The sequence below is a fragment of the Bos grunniens genome, chromosome 1 (assembly GCF_055505025.1).
Source record: "Bos grunniens cultivar Pamir isolate PY7600 chromosome 1, Bosgru_T2T1.0, whole genome shotgun sequence".
In the NCBI taxonomy this organism is placed as follows: domain Eukaryota; kingdom Metazoa; phylum Chordata; class Mammalia; order Artiodactyla; family Bovidae; genus Bos; species Bos grunniens.
The window spans coordinates 47,745,590-47,772,816 of record NC_141165.1 but is presented as its reverse complement, the minus strand read 5'-3'; the positions used below and the strand labels follow the sequence as shown (position 1 = coordinate 47,772,816).

Here is a 27,227-nt window from a genome sequence, read left to right as displayed (position 1 = left end):
CTTGCCTGGAGAATCCCAGGGATGGGGGAGCCTGGTGGGCTGCTGTCTATGGGGTCACACAGAGTTGACACGACTGAAGCAACTTAGCAGCAGCAGCAGCAGCAGGGTTAGTTCTCTGGTAATCTAGGGTCTTGGAATCAGTGCTCCCACTCCAAAGGCTCAGGGCTTGATCTCTGGTCAGGAACAGAGATTCCACAAGTGATTTGTTATGGCATCAAGTGAGATTAAAACAAATATCGAAGAATGAGAAACCAAAGATGAACCCCAGACAAATAGCAGTTACAAAATCAGTGAAAAAATAATTAAAATAATGGAATATATACATATACATATACACCCATGAGCAAAGTCAAAACAGCCCAACAAAAGTAAAGTGCAATAGATTGACCCAGTGAACAAAGGAAATAAAAGAGTTTAATTTACCAGTTAAGAACAAAATTAACTAAAGCACAAACTGGAAAATAAAACTAAAGCAATGTGCCAAGTGGGGAATAAAGCAATGAACACAAAGCTAACAAATATGTTGAGAGGAAAAGAAAGAAAGAAAAGAAAGAAAGAATGGATATACAAAGTTAATTAGAGGTGGTTGAAGATTTCTATACCTTAAAGATTAACTGCAAGGGGAAAAAAACAGTTCAGTTCAGTTCAGTCACGTCCGACTCTTTGCGACCCCATGAATCACAGCATGCCAGGCCTCCCTGTCCATCACCAACTCCCGGAGTTCACTCAAACTCATGTCCATCGAGTCAGTGATGCCATCCAGCCATCTCATCCTCTGTCGTCCCCTTCTCCTCCTGCCCCCAATCCCTCCCAGCATCAGAGTCTTTTCCAATGAGTCAACTCTTCTCATGAGGTGGCCAAAGTACTGGAGTTTCAGCTTTAGCATCACTCCTTCCAAAGAAATCCCAGGGCTGATCTCCTTCAGAATGGACTGGTTGGATCTCCTTGCAGTCCAAGGGACTCTCAAGAGTCTTCTCCAACACCACAGTTCAAAAGCACCAATTCTTCGGCGCTCAGCCTTCTTCACAGTTCAACTCTCACATCCATACATGACCACAGGAAAAACCATAGCCTTGACTAGACTGACCTTTGTTGGCAAAGTAATGTCTCTGCTTTTGAATATGCTATCTAGGTTGGTCATAACTTTCCTTTCAAGGAGTAAGCGTCTTTTAATTTCATGGCTGCAGTCACCATCTGCAGTGATTTTGGAGCCCAGAAAAATAGTCTGACACTGTTTCCACTGTTTCCCCATCTATTTCCCATGAAGTGATGGGACCGGATGCCATGATCTTCATTTTCTGAATGTTGAGTTTTAAGCCAACTTTTTAACTCTCCACTTTCACTTTCATCAAGAGGCTTTTTAGTTCCTCTTCACTTTCTGCCATAAGGGTGGTGTCATCTGCATATCTGAGGTTATTGATATTTCTCCTGGCAATCTTGATTCCAGCTTGTGCTTCTTCCAGTCCAGCATTTCTCATGATGTACTCTGCATAAAATTTAAATAAGCAGGGTGACAGTATACAGCCTTGATGTACTCCTTTTCCTATTTGGAACCAGTCTGTTGTTCCATGTCCAGTTCTAACTGTTGCTTCCTGACCTGCATACAGGTTTCTGAAGAGGCAGATCAGGTGGTCTTGTATTCCCATCTCTTTCAGAATTTTCCACAGTTTATTGTGATCCACACAGTCAAAGGCTTTGGCATAGTCAATAAAGCAGAAATAGATGTTTTTCTGGAACTCTCTTGCTTTTTCTATGATCCAGCAGATGTTGGCAATTTGATCTCTGGTTCCTCTGCCTTTTCTAAAACCAGCTTGAACATCAGGAAGTTCATGGTTCACATATTGCTGAAGCCTGGCTTGGAGAATTTTGAGCATTACTTTACTAGCATGTGAGATGAGTGCAATTGTGCGGTAGTTTGAGCATTCTTTGGCATTGCCTTTCTTTAGGATTGGAATGAAACTGACCTTTTGCTGTCCTGTGGCCACTGCTGAGTTTTCCAACTTTGCTGGCATATTGAGTGCAGCACTTTCACAGCATCATTTTTCAGGATTTGAAATAGCTACACTGGAATTCTATCACCTCCACTAGCTTTGTTCATAGTGATACTTTCTAAGGCCCACTTGACTTCACATTCCAGGATGTCTGGCTCTAGGTCAGTGATCACACCATCATAATTATCTGGGTCATGAAGTCTTTTTTGTACAGTTCTTCTGTGTATTCTTGCCACCTCTTCTTAATATCTTCTGCTTCTGTTAGGTCCATACCATTTCTGTCCTTTATCGAGCCCATCTTTGCATGAAATATTCCCTTGGTATCTCTAATTTTTTGAAGAGATCTCTAGTCTTTCCCATTCTGTAGGAAAGGCAAACAAAGGAATAAATGTAGAAAAATATAATATGTTTAAAAAATTTAAAATTATAAAAAAGAGAAAATAAAAAATGGAATAAGAAAGAAAAAAGGGTGGAAAAAAGGAAAACTCCACAGAACTGCAAAAACCCAACATAGAGGCAGAAGTTTATAACAACAATAAAAAGTATGACTGAATATACACACACATATATATATATATATATATATACCCATAAAAAAAATCAAAAAAGTCCAACAAAAATAAAGTACAGTAGACTGACCTGGTGAACAAAGGAAACCAAAAATTATATCTACCAGAACAAAACTAACTAAAGCACAAACTGGAAAACAAAACTAGAGCAAGGTGCCAATTGGGGAATAAAGCAATGAAAATAAGACTACCGAATATGTTGTTAAAAAGGGGAGAAAGAAAAGAAAGAAAGAATAGATATGCCAAGTTAAATAGATAAAGAAAATTTATACCGTTAAAGGTTAACTGCAAGGGGAAAAGAACAGTAGGAAAAGCAAACGAAGGAATAAATGTAGAAAAAATAATAATAGGTTTAAAAAATTAAAAAGTAAAACTAAAAAAAGAGAAAAGAAAAAAAGAAAAGAAAAGAAAAACTCCACAGAACCGCAAAAGCCCTACATAGACGCAGATGTTTATAACAACAATAAAAAATGTGACTGAGAAAAAAACAAGCTCAAAAGCTTAATTGGATTTGTAGTGCCAATAAAATTGACAACTACAACCGAGGGGGTTAAAAAAAAGGAAAAAAAAAAAAATCCAAAAGGTTCTGCACAACAAGTCAAAAAATAAGAATAATAAATGCTTTCTTGAGTCACTGCTGTCAGGGTCATTTCCCTCGCTGGGAGTCACAGTCCACCTCACCTCCCTAGGATGCCCTCCAACACTGTGCTGGTCTCTGGACCTGCTGTGGGGGCAGCTCAGATTCTAATCTAGTACTAGTCCTGTGTGTTCTTGCCTCCATTGTCCACAGCTATCAAAACTAGTGTGCTTTCTTTTCTGGGAACTCTCAATGATCTTTTATATATTCCATAGACACAGAGCCTGCCTAGTTGATCCTGTGGATTTAATCTGCAGCTTGTACAGCTGGTGGAAAGGTTTTGGGTCTTCTTCCTTAGCCATACTGCCCCTGGGTTTCAACTGTGGTTTTATTTCCACCTCTACATGTGGGTTGTCCACTGGGGTTTGCTCCTGAGGCTGCCCTGGAGGACTTGGGTTTGCCCCTGTGAGGGCCAGGTGTGGAGGTGGTGCAGCTGCTTGGATCGCAGGGGTTCTGGCAGCACCAGGTACAAAAGGGAGTTGGCGGCTGGGGCAGCAGTAAATATAGTGCTCTAGAAGGGTATGGCAAGCAGTATTGGCCAATACACTCCAGTATTCTTGCCTTGAGAACCCCACTCCCTGACAGAAAAGCCTGGTAGGCCACAGTCTACAGGATCACATAGAGTCACACACGACTGAAATGACCCTGCGCGCATAGATGCAAAACTTTTCTTGCCTGTGGCACCTCTGTCCCAGTGAGAGTTGAGCGTGAAGGTGGTGCAGCTGCTTGGCTTACAGGGACCCTGGAGGTGCCAAGTGTGGAGGGACACCCAACCCGGCAGGAATTATGGCCCTATCAGAGTCTTTTCGAGCCTCTTGTAGCTGGCGATCAGATGGCCTCTTTGGCCAATCTTTCTCCCCAGCTCTGCCCATTTAGGCACTTAGAGGATTCCCTTGCCTGGGGTCCTTCTCTGTTCATCGCATCAGGCATATAGAGGGGCCCCCTGGCTGGGTTCTTACTCTGTAGTTCAGCACATCAGTCACTTAAAGGAGCACTCTGGGTGGGGTCCTACTCTGTAGTTCAGTGCCTCAGGCATTTGATGGACCAGCCTCTCTATTGTTTGGCTGCTGATGCTGGCCTGTAGGAAGAGAGAGGCTATGGTGATGGCTCCACCCCCACGGCTGACTCAGCAGTATCGCCTTTCTTCCATGGCTGCCCAGCTTTTCTCCACCAGCATTTCCCACCACAATCTCCTCCCTCACATTCTCCCTTCAATCCATCCCTCCACAGTCAACAGCAGCCCTCACCCTGGGATTGCTCCACAATCCCTAAACTCCAGCTCCCAGCCACTGCATCTTCCAGGGGACCGGCATTCCTGTCCAGGGTATGTATGGCTGTGGCAAGGACTGTCTGATTCTCATACTATTTAGGCTGCCACAGATCAGCTGTTTCCCTCTCAGCCTTAAATGTTTCTCCTCTGACTCAGACAATTGCCCCGATGTGGGGATCAGACCTCTGCTTCAGTTCCCCGCCGACCAAGGTCAAGTCCAGTCCTACTAACACTCCTGTTTTTCCCTCTAGTTCCTTCGTCCTACCGAGTTTTGCATATTTCTATATATTTTTTCCCTCTGTTCAAGTACTCCCGTCTGCTCTCAGCTGGTGTTCTGCATGCATTTCTGTGTCTGAAGGTGTATTCCTGATGTATCCATGGAGAGAGATCTACTCCAGGTCCACCTACTCCTCTGCCATCTTGTTCTCTCCCATAATTTCTTAAGTGTTTTCATTCTTTGAAGATGGAGGAAGCATCTCTTGCATCTTGATAACTTCATGCTTTCATCTGGCAGTTAGTAGCAACCTTGATAATCACTGCAGATCCCAAGAGAGTCTTTAGTCGACCTGATGTGCCACAGGGAAGTCCTGCATCAGGTGCTGTGACAAGAATGGTAATCATTGGTCAGATCATGAAGTGAGTCATCAGACTTCCCATGTCACAAGCCAGGGATGCCTCAGCTTGCTGTGGGTATCCTCAGTGGACAGGAAGGGAGAGAGAGTACCAGGAGACCAACAGATATCCACGCAGCTGCCATAGCATTAGAAAGTATGAGCAGATGGTGCCCACAAGGCATAGTGTTGCAGGCTCTGAGAAGTCTATTAAAAAGTGTTTTCATTTTTTTTTCACAGTCTAAATTTTATTTAACTTTACAATATTGTATTGGTTTTGCCATATTAAAAAAAAAAAAAAAAAAAAGTGTTTTCATCCAGGGATGGATAGTGGAGGGAGGGATAGTGGAGGGATATTTGAAGGATCAAATTACTCCACATGCAAGTAAGCTGATCACAGTCTTTCTAAGAGTGGATTTATTTTGATCCTGACAATTCAACACATGAGTTGGGTACCCCTTTCCTGAGGTACACTCTCCTTTCACTCATATTGGTTAGAACATCTCAGTTGGTCTTAAGTCACTCTCAGGCAGGACTAAGAAAAACTTTTTTTCTTTTAGGAGTAAGTGCTGGTAAGGGCCATATTTCACAAGTTTTAATCCTGCTTGTCCCAAGCTTTAATCTTCTTGGAATGGGAGATACAGTAGGCAGGTCAGATTTGGGATTTTGAAATCCAGCTAAGCATAGGTACCCAAGAATAGAATTTACTGGGACAGAAGTCTTAATGCATTAATTAAGAGGGATTCTGTAAAAGAGGTGAGGGTTGGTTTCTGTTTTGGCATAGATGCCAAGGGTTCTTTCCAACCTGAAGATGCGTGTATGACTCTCAAATTTTAGAATCATTCAGTTTCTCTAAAGAGTGGAGATTAGCTAATTTCTTCTAAAGATTTTATGAGATAATGGTTAATAATTTGCTATTATTTCTAATAGAGAAACCAGGATCAGAATTGTTCTCTGACGAAAGTCTTAAAAGATATTCTAATCAGCAAATATTTTTCAAACTGTTGTTTGAAGGATTCAGTGACAGGGCTACAGAGGGTCTACAGAGATGTGGAAAGTCTGATCCATATTTGGGTGAGGTTAAGGAATATGTGATAAATTTTCTGGTATTTAATTGTTTAGGGTGAATAAATAAATGAAGGAATGCAAACAGATCCTAGCTTCAGAGGGCTCTCCGCCATCAGGGATGTAAATTTGCATTATGAACTTAGAGAGGAAGAATTTTGCTACTAGAGAGAAATGCATTTCAGGGATCTCAACATCATGACATGCCAATGATAGCACACCTTTTTTCTCACTGGATTAAGACAGTAAAGGTGTTTGTGTGTGTGTGTCTCCCTTGAGCTTTACAAGAGAAATCTTAGACCCTAGGAAACTTTTGGCTCAGAACACCTTGACTCTTTGACTCATCTGTGGGCGTAGATGAACTGTGCAATCACCGTGTTTCACTTTGAAGGAATTATGTGTTCCACAATGGAGTTGTGGTTTTTTGTTTTTTGTTTTTGGACTTTTTATTTTGTACTGGGATATGGCTGATTGACCTTCCCAGGTGGCACGGTGGTAAGAATCTGCCTGGTGATGCAGGAGATGCAAGAGATGCAGGTTCAGTCCCTTGGTCAGGAAAATCCCCTGGAGAAGGAAATGGCAACCCACTCCGGTATTCTTGCCTGAAAAGTTCCGTGGACAGAGGAGCCTGGCAGGCTACTGTCCATAGAGTCACAAAGAGTGGGACACGACTGAGATACTGAGCACACATAGCCAATTAACAATTTTGTGATAGTTTTGGATGAACAATGAAGGGACACAGCCATATATATACACGTATTCATTCTCCCCTAAACCCCTCTCCCACTCAGACTGCCACATAGCCTTGAGCAGTGTTTCATGAGTTATGCAATAGGTCCTTGTTGGTTATCCACTTTAAATATAGCAGTGTGTACATGATCATCCCAAACTCCCCCCACCACCCGCTGTACTTGCAGATAACGGGAAATTTTGTTTTATAAGTCTGAGTCTCTTTTTGTTTTGTAAGTTCGTTGAAATTTTTTCCCCAAACTTATTTATTTTTAATCAAAGGAAAATTGCTTCACAATATTGTGTTGGCCTCTGCTCTATATCAACATAAGTCAGCCATAGGTATACATGTGTCCCATCCCTCTTTAACCTCCATCCCACCTCCCACATAATGGAGATTTTGTAACTGAAAAGAACCCAAAGCACACACAATCCAGTGGTTCCTTTTCAGCATTTTATCACCTTCAGAAATAATGATGCTCCCAGTAAAACTAGCATTTCCATTGAAAGGACACGTTACTTAGGATGAGACCCTCTAAATCAAGGCTTTGCAAATTATGGCCTGTGGACCAAATCTGGTCAGCCCCTGCTTTGTACTGCTCTCAAGTTTAGAATGGATTTTACGTTTTTACATGATGACATTTTAAATTGTTAGACAAGTTAGTTTACATAATATCTTTAATTTTGCCTCTTGGCCCACAAAACCTAAAATATTTACTGTCTGGCCCCATACGGGAAAAGCTGACCAACAATCCTTTCTCTGAAACCCTTGACTTTATTATTATTTTATTTTTATTTATTTTATTTTATTTTTTATCTTTGATCATTTATATTCCATATGAATTTAAGACAGCTTTATTCAGCTCACAGTTCTACCAAATCCAATAGGAATAAACTTGTAGTTTTTGTATTATATAATCATTTTTGGATGATTGACAATTTATCCTATTATATCTTCCCATTCAGGAACATGGGCTTCCCTGGTGGCTTCCCTGGTAAAAAATCTGCCTGCAATATGGGAGACCTGGGCTTGATTCTTGGATGCGGAATCCCCTGGAGAAGGGAAAGGCTACCCACTCCAGTATTCTGGCCTGGAGAATTCCATGGACTATACAGTCCATGGGGTCACAAATTGTCAGACATGACTGAGTGACTTTCACTTTCACTTTTCAGGAACATGATAGATTTCCCCCTTTATTCAGACCTTGTTTTATGGCCTTTAGATAAAATTGTATGGTTTTCTTCACATTGCCTGAACAATATTTCTTTTTTTTTATTTATTTTTTAATTGGAGGAAAATTGGTTTACAGTGTTGTGTTGGTTTCTGCTGTACAACAACATGAATCAGCCATAATTATACATATATCCCCTATCCCTTGAGCCTCCCTCCCCTACTCTATCCCACACCTCTAGATCATCACAGAGCACCAGGCGGGGCTCCTTGTGTTGTATAGCAGCTTCCTACCAGCTATCTATTTTACACATGGTAGTATATATATGTCAATGCTACTTTCTCCATTCACCGCACTTTCTTCTTCCCCCACTGTGTGTCCACAAGTTCCTTCTCTACATCTGCATCTCCATTCCTTCCTTGCAAATAGTTCATCAGTACTATTTTTCTAGACGTCATATATATGAGTTGATATATGATACTGGTTTTTCTTTTTCTAATTTCATTCTGTATAACAGGCTCTAGGTTCATCTACCTCACTAGAACTGACTCAGACTCATTCTTTTTATGGCTGAGTAATATTCCCTTGTATATGTGTACCTCATCTTCTTTTTCAATTCATCTGGCAATGAACATCTAGGTTACTGCCATGTTCTGGCCATTGTACATAGTACTGCAATGAACATTGGGGTACACGTGTCTTTTAGAATTGTGGCTTTCTCAGCACATATGCCCAACAGTGGGGTGGCTGTGTCATCTGGTAAGGTTATTCCCAGTTTTTTAAGGAAACTCCATACTCTTCTCCATTATGGCTGTATCAGGTTATATTCCTGCCAACAGTGTAGGAGTGTTCCCTTTTTATCCACATCCTCTCTAGCATTTATTGTTTGCAGATTTTTTGCTGATGGCCATTCTAATTGGTGATACCGCATTGTAGTTCTGATTGCATTTCTCTAATAATTAGTGATGTTGAGCATTTTTCATGTGTTTATTTGCCATCTGTATGTCTTCTTTGGAGAAATGTCTGTTTCTGCCCATATTTTGATTGGGCTGTTTGCTTTTCTGATATTGAGCTGTATCAGCTGCTTATATATAATTTGGAAATTAATTCTTTGTCACTTGTTTCATTTGCAATTATTTTCTCCCATTTTGAGGGTTGTCTTTTAATCTTGTTTATTATTTTCTTTGCTGTGAAAAAGCTTTCAAGTTTAATTATGAACAATATTTCTTATGGGATGTTTTCCTGTTTTATAGACATCCCTATTATGAGTTAAACATTTCCCCAATATCCATTTTTAGCTATTTAATACCAGTATAGAAAAATAATTATGGACTTTTTGTGTTTATCTTGTATATAGATTCTTTACCAAATTCTTTGACTAAACTCTAATGATTTCTTTCTTTTTCTGAAAGTGTCCTGAATTTTATACATATGAATCACATCACCAGCAAGGAAAGAAAGTGTACCTTTACTGTTCTAATATTTATATGGATTCTAAAACTCCTGATTTTGATGGTTGTATCTGAAATAGGGATTAACAATAACGGCACACAAAAATTTATCTGTAATGGACTTAAAGGCTGTTAATTATTTGTTTTAGATCATAGTTTACAAGGCCACAGTGGCTGTATGTCTTTTGCCTTGAGAAAGGTAGTGCATTTAGGCAGAGTGAGCCCCTCAAGGTCATCAGACAGTGCCAGGATGGCATTGTGAGAGCTCAGCTAGGGAAACAGAAGTCCTGGGCTCTCATCTTCCTGCTCTGCTGTGTGACATAGTAAGCCCCTTTACCCCTCTGAGCCCTGGACTGCTTACATTTTACGCTTTGCCATTTTATTTGAAGAGCTGAGACTCTTCATACCCCTACCCCAACCCTCTCAATAAATATTGAGAGGCTTCCTTTCTTGCCCCACATCCTGCCCCAGGCCCTTAGTCCTGAAGATAAAATTTTGGGGGTGTCCTCTTGGGATACACTTGATTACATTTGAAAAAAGAGATCATATCAGAGCAATATGCTATTTCACTTCATTTTTTATCATTTCTTGGAGCAGCTTCTGGGTTGAGGTTCCTCCCTCTTTTTCAGGCTAATGCATTATGGATGAGGTACAGCTGTGGCTAATAAAGATTCTTATTTCAGAGTGAAAACAGGTCCCCTTCGTGTGGCCTAAAGGCCTGGGTGAGACCGAGAAGGGGGCTGACACCTTCTGGCACATCTTTCTGATGAGCCTTTCAAAAATGTGCTCCTTTTTGCTTGTTTCTTGCTTTGCTTTTTCTTCCATTCTGTTAGCCCTTAAATCCACCTTGAATACTGACACATTTAAAAGCAACATAAAAACAGAAAACAATATCAATGTTTATTCCCACAAATGAATAGCCAGGAGGCACTGCAATGCCCATCTACCAGCAGACTTTCTTCTGTATTCTAAAAGTTTAAAGTCATTGTACATGTGAAAGGGCTGAAGCTCTGAGGAAAGCTGCATTGCATGACTTCAGGCAATGATTTACTTTGTGGGCAAATAAAAGGTGCCCCAGGAATTGCGCAGTGCAGTTGGTCCCAAGTCCTGTATGGTTTGAGTTGATTATAATTTTGCTCATTTGTGACAGAAAATTAAGAGAAGGCATGCCATTTACTCAATCAATATGTATATGGAATTCCTACTATGAGGTGCTACAAGTGATGAGTAAGACAGTTCCTGACTCCAGGACATTTCAGGTGAAGGAGGAGAAAAAATGTATCACAGAGTGTGCAGAAGCATGTGCCCAGCATAGGGTTGAGGAACAAAGGAAAGACTCTCGGAGCTAAGGGTATAAAGGCATTGGTTTTAGCAAGGAAGGCATGGTGATTTCACGGAGAAGATGGAATTTGAGCTGAGCCTTGGGAGGTGCTAGAGTTTCACCCAGGTAGTGAGTAGAAGTTAGGAGAAGGGCAAGAGAAAAGGCTTGGTAAGCAATGGGGAAATGCAGAGTGTTGGGGTGAGTAGCTCACTTTGGTTGAGGTGTGGCTTCCTACAGGAAAAGTGGTGATGGTTTAGTTGCTAGGTTGTATCCAGCTCATGACCTCATGGACTGTAGCTCTCCAGGCTCCTCTGTCCATTGGATTATCCCGGCAAAAATACTGGAGTGGGTTGCCATTCCCTTCTCTAGGGGATCTTTCCAACTCAGGGATCAAACTTGGGTCTCCTGCCCTACAGGCAGTCTCCTTCGTTTCAGGTGAATTCTTTACTGACTGAGCCACCAGGGAAGCCCAATATGAAAAGCACACCATATTTGGTTGAGGAAACTGCTTAAAGCAACATATTTGACCTTACCTACATGGTCTTTAGCTCCAGAGTTATACTTTCTTTCTGATCATCCAAGAAAAAAGGGGGGGAGGCGGGAAGGAAGCCTAGGTGATTGTCCCTGACACTTCATTTCAGAATGAAGGGCTGCAATCATTCAAGGAGTTGTCTCAGAAATGATAGATTTTCCATCCCTATTTGAATAGCACTAGTATCTCATTTTTGGATACAAAATGATCACGCATATCCAGCAATCTCCTTTGCCATATTCCCATCCCAGCAGAAAACAATACACTCACACCCCATCTTCCATCGAGAAATATCCACATGGTTAGTATTCTTCTAGTGCAATGCTATCGTCTGTCTGATTGTCACTTCACTTGAGATAACCCAGAAATTTCTTTTTCTCCCAGTAAGCAAAGACCTGATCAATTTAATCTGGCCAACATCAACCTGAAAAACATATGCTGCTTTATAGGAAAAACACATGTGTATGAAACTGCCTGATCCCTCACCTTCTTCATCATTCACAGCTCTCTTCCTGTAGGTGAGGCAGAGATTTTGCATGCCTCAGAAGTAGATTGAATATGTTATTCTACCCAGGGAAATTACTGCTCATCCAGAAAAAGGGCCTATTTATACTGATTGGGGTGGGGGGAAGCAAACACTAAGGCCATTTATTTGCTAACTGTGAACCCCTTGGGCCAAATGAACTTGAAGATTTAAAATTCTGTGTGGACTGCCTAGTCAAGTTTCAAACTTGCACGATCAATTTCTACACTGATCTCTTATTGCTAATGCATAGCTTTCTTTAATGTTCTGCATCAAAATGCCATAGACCTACTCAGTGCTCCCTTGCAGAGTAGAGGGTGCCATCAGATTGTTACCATGTTGTATTAGTAAGTTTGGGCTGCCATAACAGAATACCAGAGACTGGGTGGCTTAAACAACATAAGTTTGTTTCTCACAATTCTGGAAGCTTGTAAGTCCATGGTCAGTAGGCTCACCAATTCAGTTCTTCATGAAGCTTCCTTCCAGGCCTGTAGACAGCTGACTTCTTGCTGTGTCCTCAGATGGCATTTCCTTTTGCATGTGTCCAGGGAGAGAGAAAAAAAAGATCTCTTCCTCTCCTTTTAAGGTCACTACTCCCATTGCAGGGGTCCCACTCTCATGACCTAACCTAACCTAATTTATCTCCCAAAGACCCCATCTCCAAAGACCACTACAGTAGAGGTTAGGGCTTCAGCATGTGAATTTCAGTTCAGTTCAGTTCAATTCAGTTGCTCGGTCGTGTCTGACTCTTTGGAACCCCATGGACTGCAGCATACCAGACTTCCCTGTTCTTCACCAACTCCCGGAGCTTACTCAAACTCATGTCCATTGAGTCGGTGATGCCATCCAACCATCTCATCCTCTGTCAGCCCCTTATTCTCCCACCTTCAATCATTCCCAGCATCAGGGTCTTTTCAAATGAGTCGGTTCTTCACATTGGGTGGCCAAAGTATTGGAGTTTCAGCTTCAGCATCAGTCCTTCCAATGAATATTCAGGACTGATTTCCTTTAGGGTGGACTGGTTGGATCTCCTTGTTGTCCAAGGGAGTCTCAAGAATCTCCTCCAACACCACAGTTCAAAAGCATCAATTCTTCGGTGCTCAGGTTTCTTTATAGTCCAACTCTCACATCCATACATGACTACTGGAAAAACCAAAGCTTTGACTAGACGGACCTTTGTTGGCAAAGTAATGTCTCTGCTTTTTAATATGCTGTCTAGGTTGATCATAACTTTTCTTCCAAGGAACAAGCCACATGTGAATTTGGGGGGACACAAACACTGAGTCCATAACACTTGCTATAGAGACAGTAACTTACTAAAAGGTGTTTTGGGAGATGATACCAGGCAAGTCTTGGAATGCCTCACTAAGTCCTATGTCTTGTCATGAATGAGCACTATCATGTCATGAGTTGAAAAAATGAGGAAAGCATGTAAAATCTCAGTACCCCAACAATGTGTTGACCCTTGCTCAAAATGATGATAAAAATAAAAATCATAAAGTTAATGCATGCTGAACACAGATTATGCCAACTACTGTGCTAAACTCTTCTATTTATGTCTTTTTGATCCTTACAAGAAGATGGGAAAGTAATTTTTATCTCTTCTATCTTAAATAAGAAGGAACTGAGATTTTGAGAGGTTAAGAAAATGGCCCAAGTTTACATATCTATGAAGATGTGTTTGACATGAAATCTCATGTTCTTTTTTCTATAGCCCTTAACCTAAGAGGAAAAATAGCATCCTCTCTGAAATTTATTTGTGAAATTTAATTGATAGACAAACATGGCTTGTGGGGGGAATATTGAATAAAAATTAATAGTTTTAGGTCAATAAAAACACCCAGAGTCTCCTTCTTATAAGAAAAGTAGTTAAAAAGTTAAATGCTGGAGAGGATTTTGGAAGTGGAACAAGGACAGTTGGAGAGTGTTTGCCAGAGAATCAGACTAAAGTAACATCAGTGTGATCCAGTGGAAGAAAGGCAGCACTAAAACCAGATTGCCATGTACAGCTGGGCTGGTGGTGCACTGCCCAGTGCCAAGGGTTGCTGCTGAGTGTTGTGTTCTCCACAAATGATACACAATGGAGATGAGTGGTCCACAACCTGTGGGGATGTGTTCAGTGGTCCTGGCAGAGTCCTTCCTGAACTCTAGCTGAGTGTTGCCACTATAGTGGAATTAAGCTGGGCAACTCATTTCCCCTCCAATCTCAGCATTTCCATTGTAAAATAACTGTGAATATTGACTTTTAAAACTCTATTTTTAAACTTGTATTAGACAATAGTCTTTTGGGGGGGGGGATGGAGAAGAATATGGCTATCTATTATCTTTGTGGGTTTATAGAACAATAGAAGACTAGATATTGCTTTTGAATTGGGAGATTTTTCATTTATAAGTGTAAAAGTATCTTTGTGTTGCATCTTTTTAAGCATTATCCATCTATGGCTTCCCAGGTGGTACTAATGGTAAAGGATCCACCTGCCAATGCAGGAGATGCAAGAGACGTAGGTTTGATCCTTGGGTTGGGAAGATTCCCTGGAGGAGGAAATGGCAACTGACTCCAGTATTCTTGCCTGGAGAATTCCACGGACAGAGGAGCCTGGTGAGTTACAGTCTGTGGGGTCACAAAAGAGTCGGATGCAACTGAGCACAAATCTATAATACAAAGTGATATTTTTTCATGTTTGATTGTTAGTATTTGACTTTTATTTTAGATAAATAGAGCTGAAATGATTCCTTATGTTACATAAGGAGAATTTTCCTTGAATTAAGTTAGCAGCAATGGAGAAGCAGGATATGTGTAATTTATTCTTTGTTGCAGTACTGAGAACCACATATTTACTTTTAAAGGGTGAAATGATGGTGGTGGGAAAATTACATTAGTCTCTAGGATAATTGTGTGATTAAAAAAAATAAGATTTTTTAAAATCTAAAATGATGAGAATAATTAAAGCAATTTCTTTTTTATTATATTTTTAGATAATGTGAAGTAAGTATAGTAATGCAATTTAAAAACAGGTCTTAAAATATCCTTAAAGGTGTAAATAAACTATTCAGGCTATAAATTAAATGATCAATAATAACCATGAGGCAAGCTGCAATAAATATTTCTGTTTTCATAAATTATTTCTCTATCAGTAGAGTAGCTTTCATGAAAAATAAAAAGGCATACAGCAAAACTAATTATGATATTTACATCTTAGTTTTGAAATTGACTTGATGGTTATTTTTTAATTGTTTCTGAACAGCCTTTTTAAAGGGAGAAACGATTTAATAATAATGTAGTTTAGCATTATTTATGATCATCAATTAAATCTGGCACATTTGAGGTGGCTTTATTTTATAAAGTTCATGGCTGGAAGACAGGTTTTCACAGTTTTTCTGTAAATATTCCATTATTCTGAATCTTTTGACTTGGGGATTTTTGTCCTTGAAATTCTAGGTTATTAATTTAATTGATGTAATCCTTGGGGATACATTTATCTTATCTTTGTAATCAAATAACTGGGTTTTAAGCAGATGCTAAGCAGAAATCCAAAAGAGGGGGTCTAGCTCAGGAGGAGAACCCTTTGTCCTTGGTGACTATTCTCAGGGGCCTTCCTTTGCCCACTAGCTGCTCTGGGGCAAGGCATGCCAGTACCCTATGCTAGAAGAGACCAGAATAATTTTTCACATTTTGATCTAAGCACATTTTCTGTTTTTCTGTGTTCTTTGAAGTGCTAATTAACTACAATAATCTAAGATGTCAGTGGTCGCTACATGTGGGCAAAGGCAGAAAATGATTTATAGTCTGATTAAGCTGGCATCTTCATGCCAAAAACAGGAACTAGAAGTTGATGATGTAGCTAAATGAAAGTGAAGCATGCAAGGCCAGTCTACTGAGGGTGCAATTTGAATTGAAGTTGAAGAAACTTCTAAAGAGGCTTTCTTCTACTTTATAACCTTTTCATATTGTGAGCAGTAAGGACATCCAACCTTGTCAGGTTTTAAGGAAGGCTCTTCAGCTTATACATGTAAGTAAATTGCAATGAAGTCAGAAAACATTGTAAGTCTAAAGTTTCCATGCTGCTGCTGCTGCTAAGTCACTTCAGTTGTGTCCGACTCTGTGCGACCCCATGGACTGCAGCCCACCAGGCTTCTCCATCCCTGGGATTCTCCAGGCAAGAACACTGGAGTGGGTTGCCATTTCCTTCTCCAATGCATGAAAGTGAAAAGTGAAAGTGAAGTTGCTCAGTTGTGTCCAACTCTTAGCGATCCAATGGACTGCAGCCTACCAGGCTCCTCCATCCATGGGATTTTCCAGGCAAGAGTACTGGAGTGGGATGCCATTGCCTTCTTTGAAAGTTTCCATAATGATGGGTAAATAGCACACTTTGAACAAATTTCAAAGTGCATTTTCTGGAGGCTCTTGACAGAAGAAGTATCCAGTGGTAGATTTTGTTTTTTCAAGACAAGCTTAGGTAAAGGTCAGCAATCATTAAGGATTTGGAGCCACTGTTAGTAGTTGGTTATTCTTGGGAGAAGGCAATGGCACCCCACTCCAGTACTCTTGCCTGGAAAATCCCATGGATGGAGGAGCCTGGTGGGCTGCAGTCCATGGGGTCGCACAGAGTTGGACACGACTGAAGTGACTTAGCAGCAGCAGCATTCTTCGCGATGGTTAGAAACATTTAAAATGGCTTGTTTCAGAGTCTTTATCACAGTGTCTCATAAAGCTACTATCTTCAGAGTAGCTGCAAAATAATATTTTCTATGAATAACTGAATTCAGCAATAACTGGATGCCCAGTGTATGAAGAGAATGATATGCAAACACACACCGCTATGGTCACCAGCAGTTGAAGGCACATGCTGACTTGTCCCATCAGGTATGTGCCAGCATTTCCCATTGGAGAACTGATTTCTCAGTCAATATATTTTGTACCTTGGGGAAAGCTCAGAAATAATAACTATCTTAGGAATGTCTTTATCAAGGCCAAAGAAAACAAAGGGTTATATTGGGAGAATAATGCAAACATATTAAAAAACAAAAAGTGGATAGCAAATGTGATTGTGGGACTGCAGCCTGTGACAAGGCTGTGACGGGAGAGGCAGCTGCCTCACAATATGAAGCGAGCGGTTCTTTACCTGAACTCTATTATTTGACCTTCTTCTTGTCTTCTCTCAATATTGTTTCTCTACTCATGAGACTCTCTTCAGTGAGAGAACTAAAGTCAAGAGAAAAATAAAACATGTCCTAATGATAACCAGTAAAGGAACCTAGGCTGATTCCATGAAAAAAACAACTGTGATTCATTAAAGAACACTATGTGGGGAAAGACCTTAGAGATTATCTATTCCAACTCTGTTTTTATAGATGAAACAGGTTTATTCACTGTTCATTCATTCATCCATTTATGCATTTGACAAATAGATATTGCCCTAGTTTAGGCACTGGGGAACTGAGGAATAACGTCTCAGACCTACTGATGGGAGACATTCTAATGGGAGACAAGAAATGAAACACATAAGTTTAGATTATGATATATGCTGGGAAGAAAATACATCAGGATGAGAATGACTAAGGCTAACTCTAGGTTGGGTGGTCAGGGAAGGCTTCTCTGAGGTGATGGCATTTGTGCTGAGACCAGAATGATGAGCAGGAGTCAGCCACAGGGCATTTTATAGAAGCAGCTGACACAAAGCTTGAAGATGGGCATGAGCTCAGCAAACCCAGGTAACAGAAAGAAGGAGCCTGGTGGGCGAAAGTCGGGGACGGAGTGTGGAGAGGATGAAATCAGAGTGGTTGGCCATGGTAAGATCACGAAGACCTTGTCAGCTGTAGTCACATGTTTATATTAAGATAATCTAATCAGTCAATCCTAAAGGAAATCAGTCCTTGAATATTCATTGGAAGGACTGATGCTGAAGCTGAAACTCCAATTCTTTGGCCACCTGATGCAAAAAGCTAATTCATTTGAAAAGACCCTGATGCTGGGAAAGATTGAAGGCAGGAGGAGAAGGGGATGACAGAGGATGAGATGGTTGGATGGCATCACTCGATGGACTCGATGGACATGAGTTTGAGCAAACTCGGGGAGTTGGTGACGGACAGGGAAGCCTGGCATGCTGCAGTCCATGGGGTCACAAAGAGTCAGACATAACTGAGCAACTGAACTGAACTGAATCTAATCAGAAGAGCTGAGGGTTTGAGTTTTAAGCAAAGGAGTAAGACTGTGACTTCCTTAAAAAGAATCATGTGGTTAAAACACTTATTCAAAAAGCATTGAGGGTCTTTTTGATCCACAATGCAGTGCCACATGCCACGTGCTGAGCAGTTACAGAAAAAAAAAAAATCTCTGACACTTTTTCTTCTTTTTAGAAGCTCTCAATTTGGAAAGAAACAACTGGTGGTGCACTTGTGTAATAAATCAAAACATGAAACACGATGTGAGCCAATGAGAAGGAGTGCTGAGTTAAGAATTAGAAGACCTAATTGAATCTGTTTCTCAGAGTCTTGGTTTTGTCTTCTAAAGAAAGAGGAATAATAATGCCTGCCTTGCCTGTCTTATCAGGGCACTGTGGTAGGCAAAAGAGATCATGTTTGCAGAAGTAGCTTTGGGAAGACACTTTCAAAACCCTCAAATGTTATATTAATATGATGAGACTACATGGTGTTGGGATTGGATAAGGGACCAGATTATGGAGAGTTTTAAATCTAGATTAAGGATTATTTTATTTTGAGAGCAAAAGAGAATTAATTAGGGTTTTTAGAAGAAGGGGAAGCTCTGGTGAATAATATATATTTTTTTCATTCATGAATACATGGAAAACTGAGTAGGGAGAAAGGAGAGAAGAAAAAGATTCTTCTCAAGCTTTTGAATTCTAGTCCCTGGAAGAAGGATGGTCTTATTGCTGGAAATTCTCAAGCTGTGAAGAGGCTGTTCTTCATGGGTAGATAGTGAGCCAGGTCTGAAAATACTGATAACCAGCAGATAGTGTGCTCCTCCTGTGGTTCTGGGCTGTAGGGAGTTGGAGATTTGGGGCAGGAGGCTCAGATTTAACTATCATCTCATGTTGCAGGTGGTTAAACTATGAAGTAGGTTCTGTTGATGAGCAGAAGTGGGTAGAGAAAGCATTGAGGAATGAGGACTGAGTCTCTGTTTATACCTAGAATCAAAATGGAAAAGACGTGGACAGATGACAAAAGGTAGGGAAAGAGGACTGGAGAAGCACTGAAGTACTTTTTTCCAGGAACGTTTTGCGTTTCCTTCCTTATGAACTCAACCTTGACCTTCTGAACCCAGCTCACCTTCTCCAGGACATTTTCTTTGTCTTTGGCTTGTTGGGTGAAAGGATACACTCAGTGAATATTCTAATGACATACCATGCCTGTTTATAGTTATGGGACTCTTTTCTGACTTCCCTATTTGATTAAAAATTTCTTGAAGGCAGAAATGGTGCTAACCCCAGTGCCTAGCACAGACGGGGTCATCAGTGGATGTCTGATGAATGACTGCATTCAGAACTGAGAGCTAAGGTGGCTTTGAGAAGGAAAGATGGTGGGCAAGAATAATACATCATGTAGTATAAAATATTAAGCATTAATGGGAACATTTGATTAGATTAGAGGCTATGAGAGGTCTTCAAGAGGCAGAATCATTAGAATAGGAATAGAGTGGCCTGACAAAGATCTAACTGTGTGGGGGCGGGGAGGGGGTGGAGAAGGGAATGGGTGGTAATAAAATAGAAGGGATCATTTGCACCCCAAATTTGGTGGGGAAATAAGGGAGATATGAAGGAGAGAAGGACCAGAGGTTCTGTTCATTTTTCAATTTTTGTTTTTGAGATAAGGAAAACCAGGATCATGGATAAAACATGATTAAAACCCCCAAACATTAGTTAGCTGTTATGCCTACTTGATACCAGACATTCAGATACTTTTGACATTGTACCATTCACCTTTACCTGGAAAATTCCCCTCAGGCACAAATTAGAGCTGAATGTGGCAGAACCATATTCCATCATGAGCTATGACTAAATGCTCTGCCAATAGTTAGTCTAAAGATTATTTTAACCTCGATGGCAACTGCAAGTTTTAATTTATTATTTATGAAACTTTACAGCTGTATTTTCACGAGAATGAATTGCTGGTTCATTTATCAGGTGTGAAGGAGTGGATGTTAACAGGTAGGCCTGAAAACTTGGGAGAAGGGATAGCCTATTTAAATCATTGTTGGTGAAGGTGTGGAGAGGTTCCTGACAGGACTGTGAGGTAAGGTGGAGGGAATGCCAAAAGTTGATTGATGACCTTCCTTTGGATCAGAAAGTGTAAATTTCTCTCACAGAGATTTTGAGGTTGACAGCATTTGCACCTCCAAAACTTTATTGGCATGTAAGTTAAAATGCATATAGCCATCTCATTTCTTTCAATGAATATATGCCACTGTCTCAGGTATACTTGTGCTCAGATTTTCAGACTGATAAACTCCTATCTACCTTTGAGGACCTAGTCATAAGGGCACCTCCTTTCCCCAGCTCTCCCAGTAGACTAATTGCTTCCTTCTCTGTATTTCCTCAGCACTTGTCACTGTGTGTACTCTGCAGCATCACACTTTATCTTGGACACAATGTCTTTCCTGCTAGAGTGAACTTTCCTAGGCTGGGGTCCTGTTTTAATGCTTTCTGTATCCTTGGCACCCAGCACAAACCAGCCAGAGCAGGCTCCTAATAAAAGTCTGTTGAGTGGATGAATGAAATGGCAAGGAAAGGACCTTGTACACACTTGGATTCCTCTTGAACACATAGTTGATCAATTTTGTTTTTAAGACCTACTTGTGTTGAAAAACAAGTGGCAACCGTGAGGTGAGGATTAGGTGAGAAGAGATAACCCAAGCAATGATCCGTTGAGGAGTTTCAGGAAAAGAAGCCACCTGGAGTCTGGTGAGGGGGTGGGGTGAAGGAGGCAGAGGGGACTAGCCAGTGTTTCTCTGACTCCTATATGGTACACCAGGGAGGCACCGGCATTATGAAATTTGCATGGAGCAGGGATAGTTTGGCATATCCCCATAAGGCTGCCTCTGATGGACGAAAATGAGCGATGTTGGGGAGCAAGATGAAACTTGTTTCATTCAGGACAAAACTCTAATTTTCAGAAATCCGCAAAAAGATATAAAGGAAATTTTTGAAAAGCAAAAGCTGCTTGTAGAGGTTTCTAGACAACTGAGGCTGATCAGACATACTTGCATGTGGTGATAGCTTCATCATTCAAAAAGTTGTTTTTCTTCTGAGCTCTTTTGGTAAAAACTATAACCCTTCTTCTGTCCTATACTGGCAGACTCTGTCCAGAAAATAGAATAGCATTCTGTTTTACTGACCTATAGTATTTAATTTATTCCCAAGAGTTTGCCTGCTTCTCAAAAATTCAAAAATATTAAAACTAGCTAAATTGTTTAAGGTTTGGCAATATAATGTTGCATTTATGTGAAAATATAATACATTTAAATGTAAATTCAACAAATCCATTCAATGGTTTATTTGAGCTGTAATGAAACAATGATTTTATGAGGAAATAAATTTCAATTGATAATATTTCATGTTCCATAAACTAATCAGTAGTTTCACATTTGTAAAGTTTTATAAAAACATTTTAAATATAAGGTTTTAAATATAAATAAAAACCTTAAATATAAGGTTTGTCTATATTTTTTTCTGTCCAATTCATTACATTTCATCATTTCTTGACATTTTCAGATTTTTGATTCCTAATTGGTATGAACTGAGAAAAGCTGATACAAAATTTGGGTATGGGTTGGTAAGAGAAAGTAGTAGGAATTTCCTGGCCTTGAAAAGGTAATAGGGTAGGATAATAAAATCAAGGTTTTGGAGGAAATCATGTGACTAGGATATTTTTTTCTACAGTGGCTTCTCTGAAGGCCCAAGTGTGTTTCTTCATTTATGTGGCAGGTACTAAGTGAATGTCCCAACCTCTTATGACTACTTGGAAGCCCCAAACCACCAGGATAATAAAAAGAGCATTGGACTCGAGTCTCAGATTTGTCATAAATACCCTGGGTGACATTGACTAAATAATTTAACATTTTTATGCTTTAATTTTCTCATTCCCAATGTGGAATAGTTAATATTTTCCCTACCTACTTATCAAGGACAAAGTCATAAATGTTACAGAATGCTACAACAGAAAGTAAACATATACTTCTACTGCAAACTCTACTTTCTGGATCAGGACTTAAGTGACATTAGATTAAAGAAGGCAAAACAGGATGTCTTGGCACCGGCACTAATGGAATGTTCATGGCATCCTGCTAAGGAGGCATCTAGGTACAATGTTTCCCAGAGTTTCTTTCTTCCTGGTCATTTTCTGGATCTACTGTTCCAGGAACACTCTTTGTGAAAAGCTGATGTAATACCATCATGAACAAAGTACACTGGGATTGTAGGGGGTTCCTGAAAATAATGGCGGAAACTTTGAGACAGATGAATTTCTGGAAAAAAAGGCTAATGATTAATTCAGTCATGACTTCTTTTATAATCACAAACCGATGAGGACTGGGCTCTCTGGATTACAAACCACAATATTTCTAGTGTTTTAAAAAGAATTATGTAGCCATATCTGATGACAAGTATCTCCTTAGAATTTTGTGGAAAATGGAAATACGATGGAAAGTGAAGAGCCTACTTTACCATTTAGAATTTTAAACCTCCATGTAGCATTTTAAAGTTTTAAAAATGCCGTTTTTTATGACTCAAGTGCCACACTCAGGGTTACTAGTTCTTTTTATATGATGGTGTATCCTACTGCAGAGGGACATCTCTGCTCCTTGAACATCTATTGTCACCTGCTACCATTCGCTGACTTGGAATGGTGGTGAGGACGACAATGTCTCTAAACACCAGATGGGGTAGCCACTTGACACTCACTGTTCTGAAAGGAATGAAAGAATACTTCAGTCCCTTATAGAAATCTCTTTAAAATAAACATGGTGGCAGTTTATACCCTCATATCTAAGAAATATGGAAACTAGAACACCAGAGAAATGTTGAATTTGGAAAATTGACTTTACCTTTCACCATTTCAGTTAGATGGCCGAGTGGTGGTGGTTGAAGAACCATCCTTGGACAGGGATGGGGCTCTCTATTTTATTCTCCAGAGCACTGTTTCCTAACTTTCATTTTTTTTGAGTTGTATCCCATTTCTATTCTATTGAAAGCTATGCACCTTCTCCATAGAAAAATGCATACAGTTGGTAAAATCTGGTAACTCATAAAATTACCTTTGCTTAGAAGATTACTCTGCTTAGAACTGGAGCCCCTTGTGTTTAGAAGTACTCTGTGTTTCAAAACTAACCTGATTCTTGTTTTATTTTCCCAAAAGGAAATTCAGAATTAGGAAAGGAAATTTTGTATTAGGAAGGTAAGTTGTGGGAGTACTGGGGTCCCTCCTCCAGAGTTATTTATGTTTATTGTACATTGGGATTGACTACGTCATACCTTTTCTGGTTTGAATTGGATGTTTGCTTTTGGGTAAAGATGACCTCTTTCCTTCTCATGAGAAAAAAGTTTTCCCGTTGAAAGAAATGACTTTGAGAAACCTTTAGTTTGATTCATTTGATTTTGTATTTGAGATAATAATCTAATTTTTTTGCAAGGAGAAGATTTCAGTTCACCTGTCAGAACAAGGCTAGACTGCTAAATAGTGACTATGTAGGTCTGAAATCATACCATTCAGTTTTTTCTGAAAAAGTGTATATTACGACTCCTTTCAAAGTGTCTGCCAACAAATGGCAGGAGGAGCTATAATTTACAGGCCAGAAAATGTTTTAGAAATAATCAAAGCATTACAGACAGGGAGAAGAAATTTTAGAGATATCTTTAAGCCAGCATAAACTTTTCTTTCCTGGGCAAGTTAGGATTTCAGAGCCACAAAAATATGTTAAACCTCATAGTTCCTAGGATACACCAGTGTTTGTGTGCTGTCTAAAAATGAGATCTACTTATAACATAAAATGAAATTTGGGGGTAAATGTTCAGAGCTTGTTAATGGACATGGTTGTTTCATGTTCCACATATAATTAAGGGTGCATAAATATTTTGCAATATGTAATACCTGCCCATACTTGGCAAATTTTAGATATAAGAACATACCACAGCACAATTTGGGAAATCAGCCTAAGAACTCGGTATGCTAGGTATGAACTGGGGAACTTTACTTTAGTGCTTAATAAAATATTTGTGTGGTAGAGAGGCTAATGTAAACAAGACACATGAAAATGAACTTGGGAACTTGAAGTTAGGTCTACTCTCAGAAACCAAAGACACAGAGAAAACTATGGACACAGAAGAAAAATGCAGACCAAGTACTAATCATTTCCTTTAGCTTTACTTAATCCTAGGAGAAGTGAAATATTCTTGCAGAGGCCATTTGAAATTCTTTTTTGGCTTCTCAGTGAATGAGCTCCTTTCTGTTTGAAGAATTTCCCACCTTAAGAGTCTTAGTGGGAAGGAGAGACCATGTTCTGCTACGGGAGTGAAAAATGCCAGAAGAGGACTCTGCCAGCCTCCCTGAGACCCACAGGCGGGCATGTGGCTTTGCTGACTTAGATCCAGAAGGTAGTGACATAGAAGCAGGGATTGCTAGGACTTGTATGGGTTGTGGACAGGGTCCATTCAGTAAGACTCATTCACAGGGGCTAGGGCTCGATTCTAGTGTGGGTTTGGGGAGTGGGAGGGCACAAGCTACCTACAGCTTGCACTGGGGTTGCCAGCAGTTCAAGAGGCTGACGGTCAGCTGGGTCTGCGCCCAAGAGCAGTGGGGTTCTCACAGGACAGGACTGAGGATTGTTTGGAGCCCTGCTATTCGTTTATAGCCTCAAGCCTGGTTCTTGGCTTCCTGGAGAGAAGTCTTTTAAGAATTCATTTTTGGCCTAAATTTAGAGTTGTTTTTTCTGTTACCAAGAACCCTGAAAGATACCTACCCATATTTAATTATGTTGTATTTTAAGTTCCCCGCTGAGAAGCCATAACACCAGATATTTTTCAATGTTCAATACCTAGCAAAATGGTCTGTCATACAGAGAAGACATTGGAAAACACTGTACACTTGATTGTGATATTTAAGATGAGACACCTCTGACTTACAATCTTGACATTGTCTCTTACTCATATTGTGTGCCAGCATCACATTTCTCCTTTGGGGAGTGTCAGGCAAGAACAAAAGGTTACATTCACTTCCAAGAAAAAGATGCACACCTACCAATCAGCAAAAGCCAGAAGAAAGTACTCCAAGGTCTTTCCATATCAAAGTCCTCAACATTGGCTGCCCATTAGAATCTCCTGGGGCAGCTTTAACACATCCTCTTGTCCAGGCCCCACCCCAGATCAATTAAATCGAAGTCCCTGGTATGGGGGTGTAGGCATCAGTATTTTAAAGTTCCTTAGATGATCATAATGTGCAATGAGGATTGTGATCCACTCTGAACAGGACCTTCTTCCTTGCTCTGTGCTCTGGGTGTGGTTTCAGTATCATGTGTACCGAGAGGGACTATCGACTTGTCTGTAACATACATACCCTGAAATAGCACTGACCTTCTTGGCTTCCATATCATATTGCTCTGATATCAGATTCAGTGAAATTGGGCACTAACCATGACCTGTCTCCTTTTACCTTTGCTGCTTTCTAGGTTTCTCTGGCCCACTGAGTGGCTTACTATGGATGTTTCTCTGCATATAATAAAATTCAGTTTATTCTTCAAACTATATTCCATGCGGTCACTTACCATATACATTTGTCTGCCCTTCTATTTCAAATTTTTATCTTTAAACAGTTTAGATAATTGCATTTTATATGTGTGTTTTGTTAAGGCACGAGAGAATATATTACCATGTTTAATTTTGAACATCAATTCATTCTGTGTGCTAATAGGGTAGTCTTTAAAATGTGTCAGTCTCTAGCTTTTACAATGATTGGCTTTAGTTGGTTTTCCACTTCACAGTTTGGGTTTGGATTAAAAATTAAATACGCTTTAACTCTTCTCATTATACCATTTTGCATACATCCAATTAAATTTTACTAATTAGCTTTCTACCGTCATTAATGTTTAAATGTTGTGTGTTCAGGCAAAGTCACTGTTAACTTCCAACTATTCATATTGCCAATTATCTTACAATCAAGTTTTATTTCAGTATGAAATCTTTTCACTATTATATATATATGATACTGGATTATCTCTATTATAACTGGAGTGTAGCTTGAGGTTAAAAATATGTTTATTAGATTTACAATTCACTTAGAAATGTTACAAGGATAAAGATAATATGTTATAAACTTTAAGTGAGGAAAAATGGAAATCTATGCATAGCTCGGAGAAGGCAATGGCACCCCACTCCAGTACTCTTGCCTGGCAAATCCCATGGATGGAGGAGCCTGGAGGGCTGCAGTCCACGTGGTCGCTGAGGGTCGGACACGACTGAGCGACTTCACTTTCACTTTTCACTTTCATGCACTGGAGAAGGAAATGGCAACCCACTCCAGTGTTCTTGGCTGGAGAATCCCAGGGATGGGAAGCCTGGTGGGCTGCCATCTATGGGGTCGCACAGAGTCGGACACGACTGAAGCGACTTAGCAGTAGCAGTAGCAGCATGCATAGTTACCTTTTAACAAAAATCAGAAACTCTGACTTAAGTGACTCATTCTCCCCATATACATATACAACACTATAATCTCAAGAGAAATTTTACTTTTCACTTGTATTAGAGTGTCACAAAATCCATCTAAAATTTGTTTTATTCTGGATATGAAAAACCCAAGGAACCAAATTTTCCCACAAAGAATAACTCTACATGAGATTAATTTTTTTCCACTTACTGCTTGAATCTTTCACTAATTCTTAACTAATTAACTGGCACAACAGAGTTTAATCATGGAAGGAAGTCTTTAATAATAATTGAGATGCCAGAAATGAAAATAGAATTATATTTTATAGAAAAAAAATGAGATATAAGAGAATACTTGGTATTGGTGTGTCTTTTTTTCATAGAAAAAGAAAAACCTTATAATTTTAGGCCTAGTTTTAGTTTCAGTACATACATTTGTGGTAAATAAACCCCATTCTTTGAGTAATTGATAGATGTCAATGCACATCTTCTTGAGGATTCAGACTATGTCTTCTCTTCTGCATATCCTCGACTATAAGACGAGAGGGTATGACACCATGATGGCTCATGTCTTGCTCATCTCCACAATCTGAATTCTTGGCCCTGCTCTCCAAAGCCTAGCACAAAATTGAACTATTAATAAATATAAATATACCAATGAGAATGATTTACTGTATTTCACTGATTCAAAGATGGTCTTTTTGTTTC

At 39.9% G+C, this 27,227-nt stretch overlaps 1 protein-coding gene across 13 annotated transcripts in view; it reads left to right on the top strand.

The window, feature by feature from the left end:
* LOC147379398 (uncharacterized) overlaps positions 1 to 27,227 on the top strand; it is a 281,421-nt gene that overhangs the window by 30,704 nt on the left and 223,490 nt on the right. For 10 of the 13 annotated variants that reach the window (XR_015160725.1, XR_015160744.1, XR_015160749.1 and 7 more), the window contains exon 2: positions 14,322 to 14,470. The exons of the other annotated variants lie outside the window; for them this stretch is intronic. Coding sequence is in view for 3 of the 10 variants with exons in the window: in XM_086391948.1 (XP_086248074.1) it covers positions 14,416 to 14,470 (55 nt within the window). In the remaining 7 variants the exon portion in view is untranslated. The remainder of the gene's footprint in view (positions 1 to 14,321; positions 14,471 to 27,227) is intronic. 13 annotated transcript variants of the gene reach the window in all.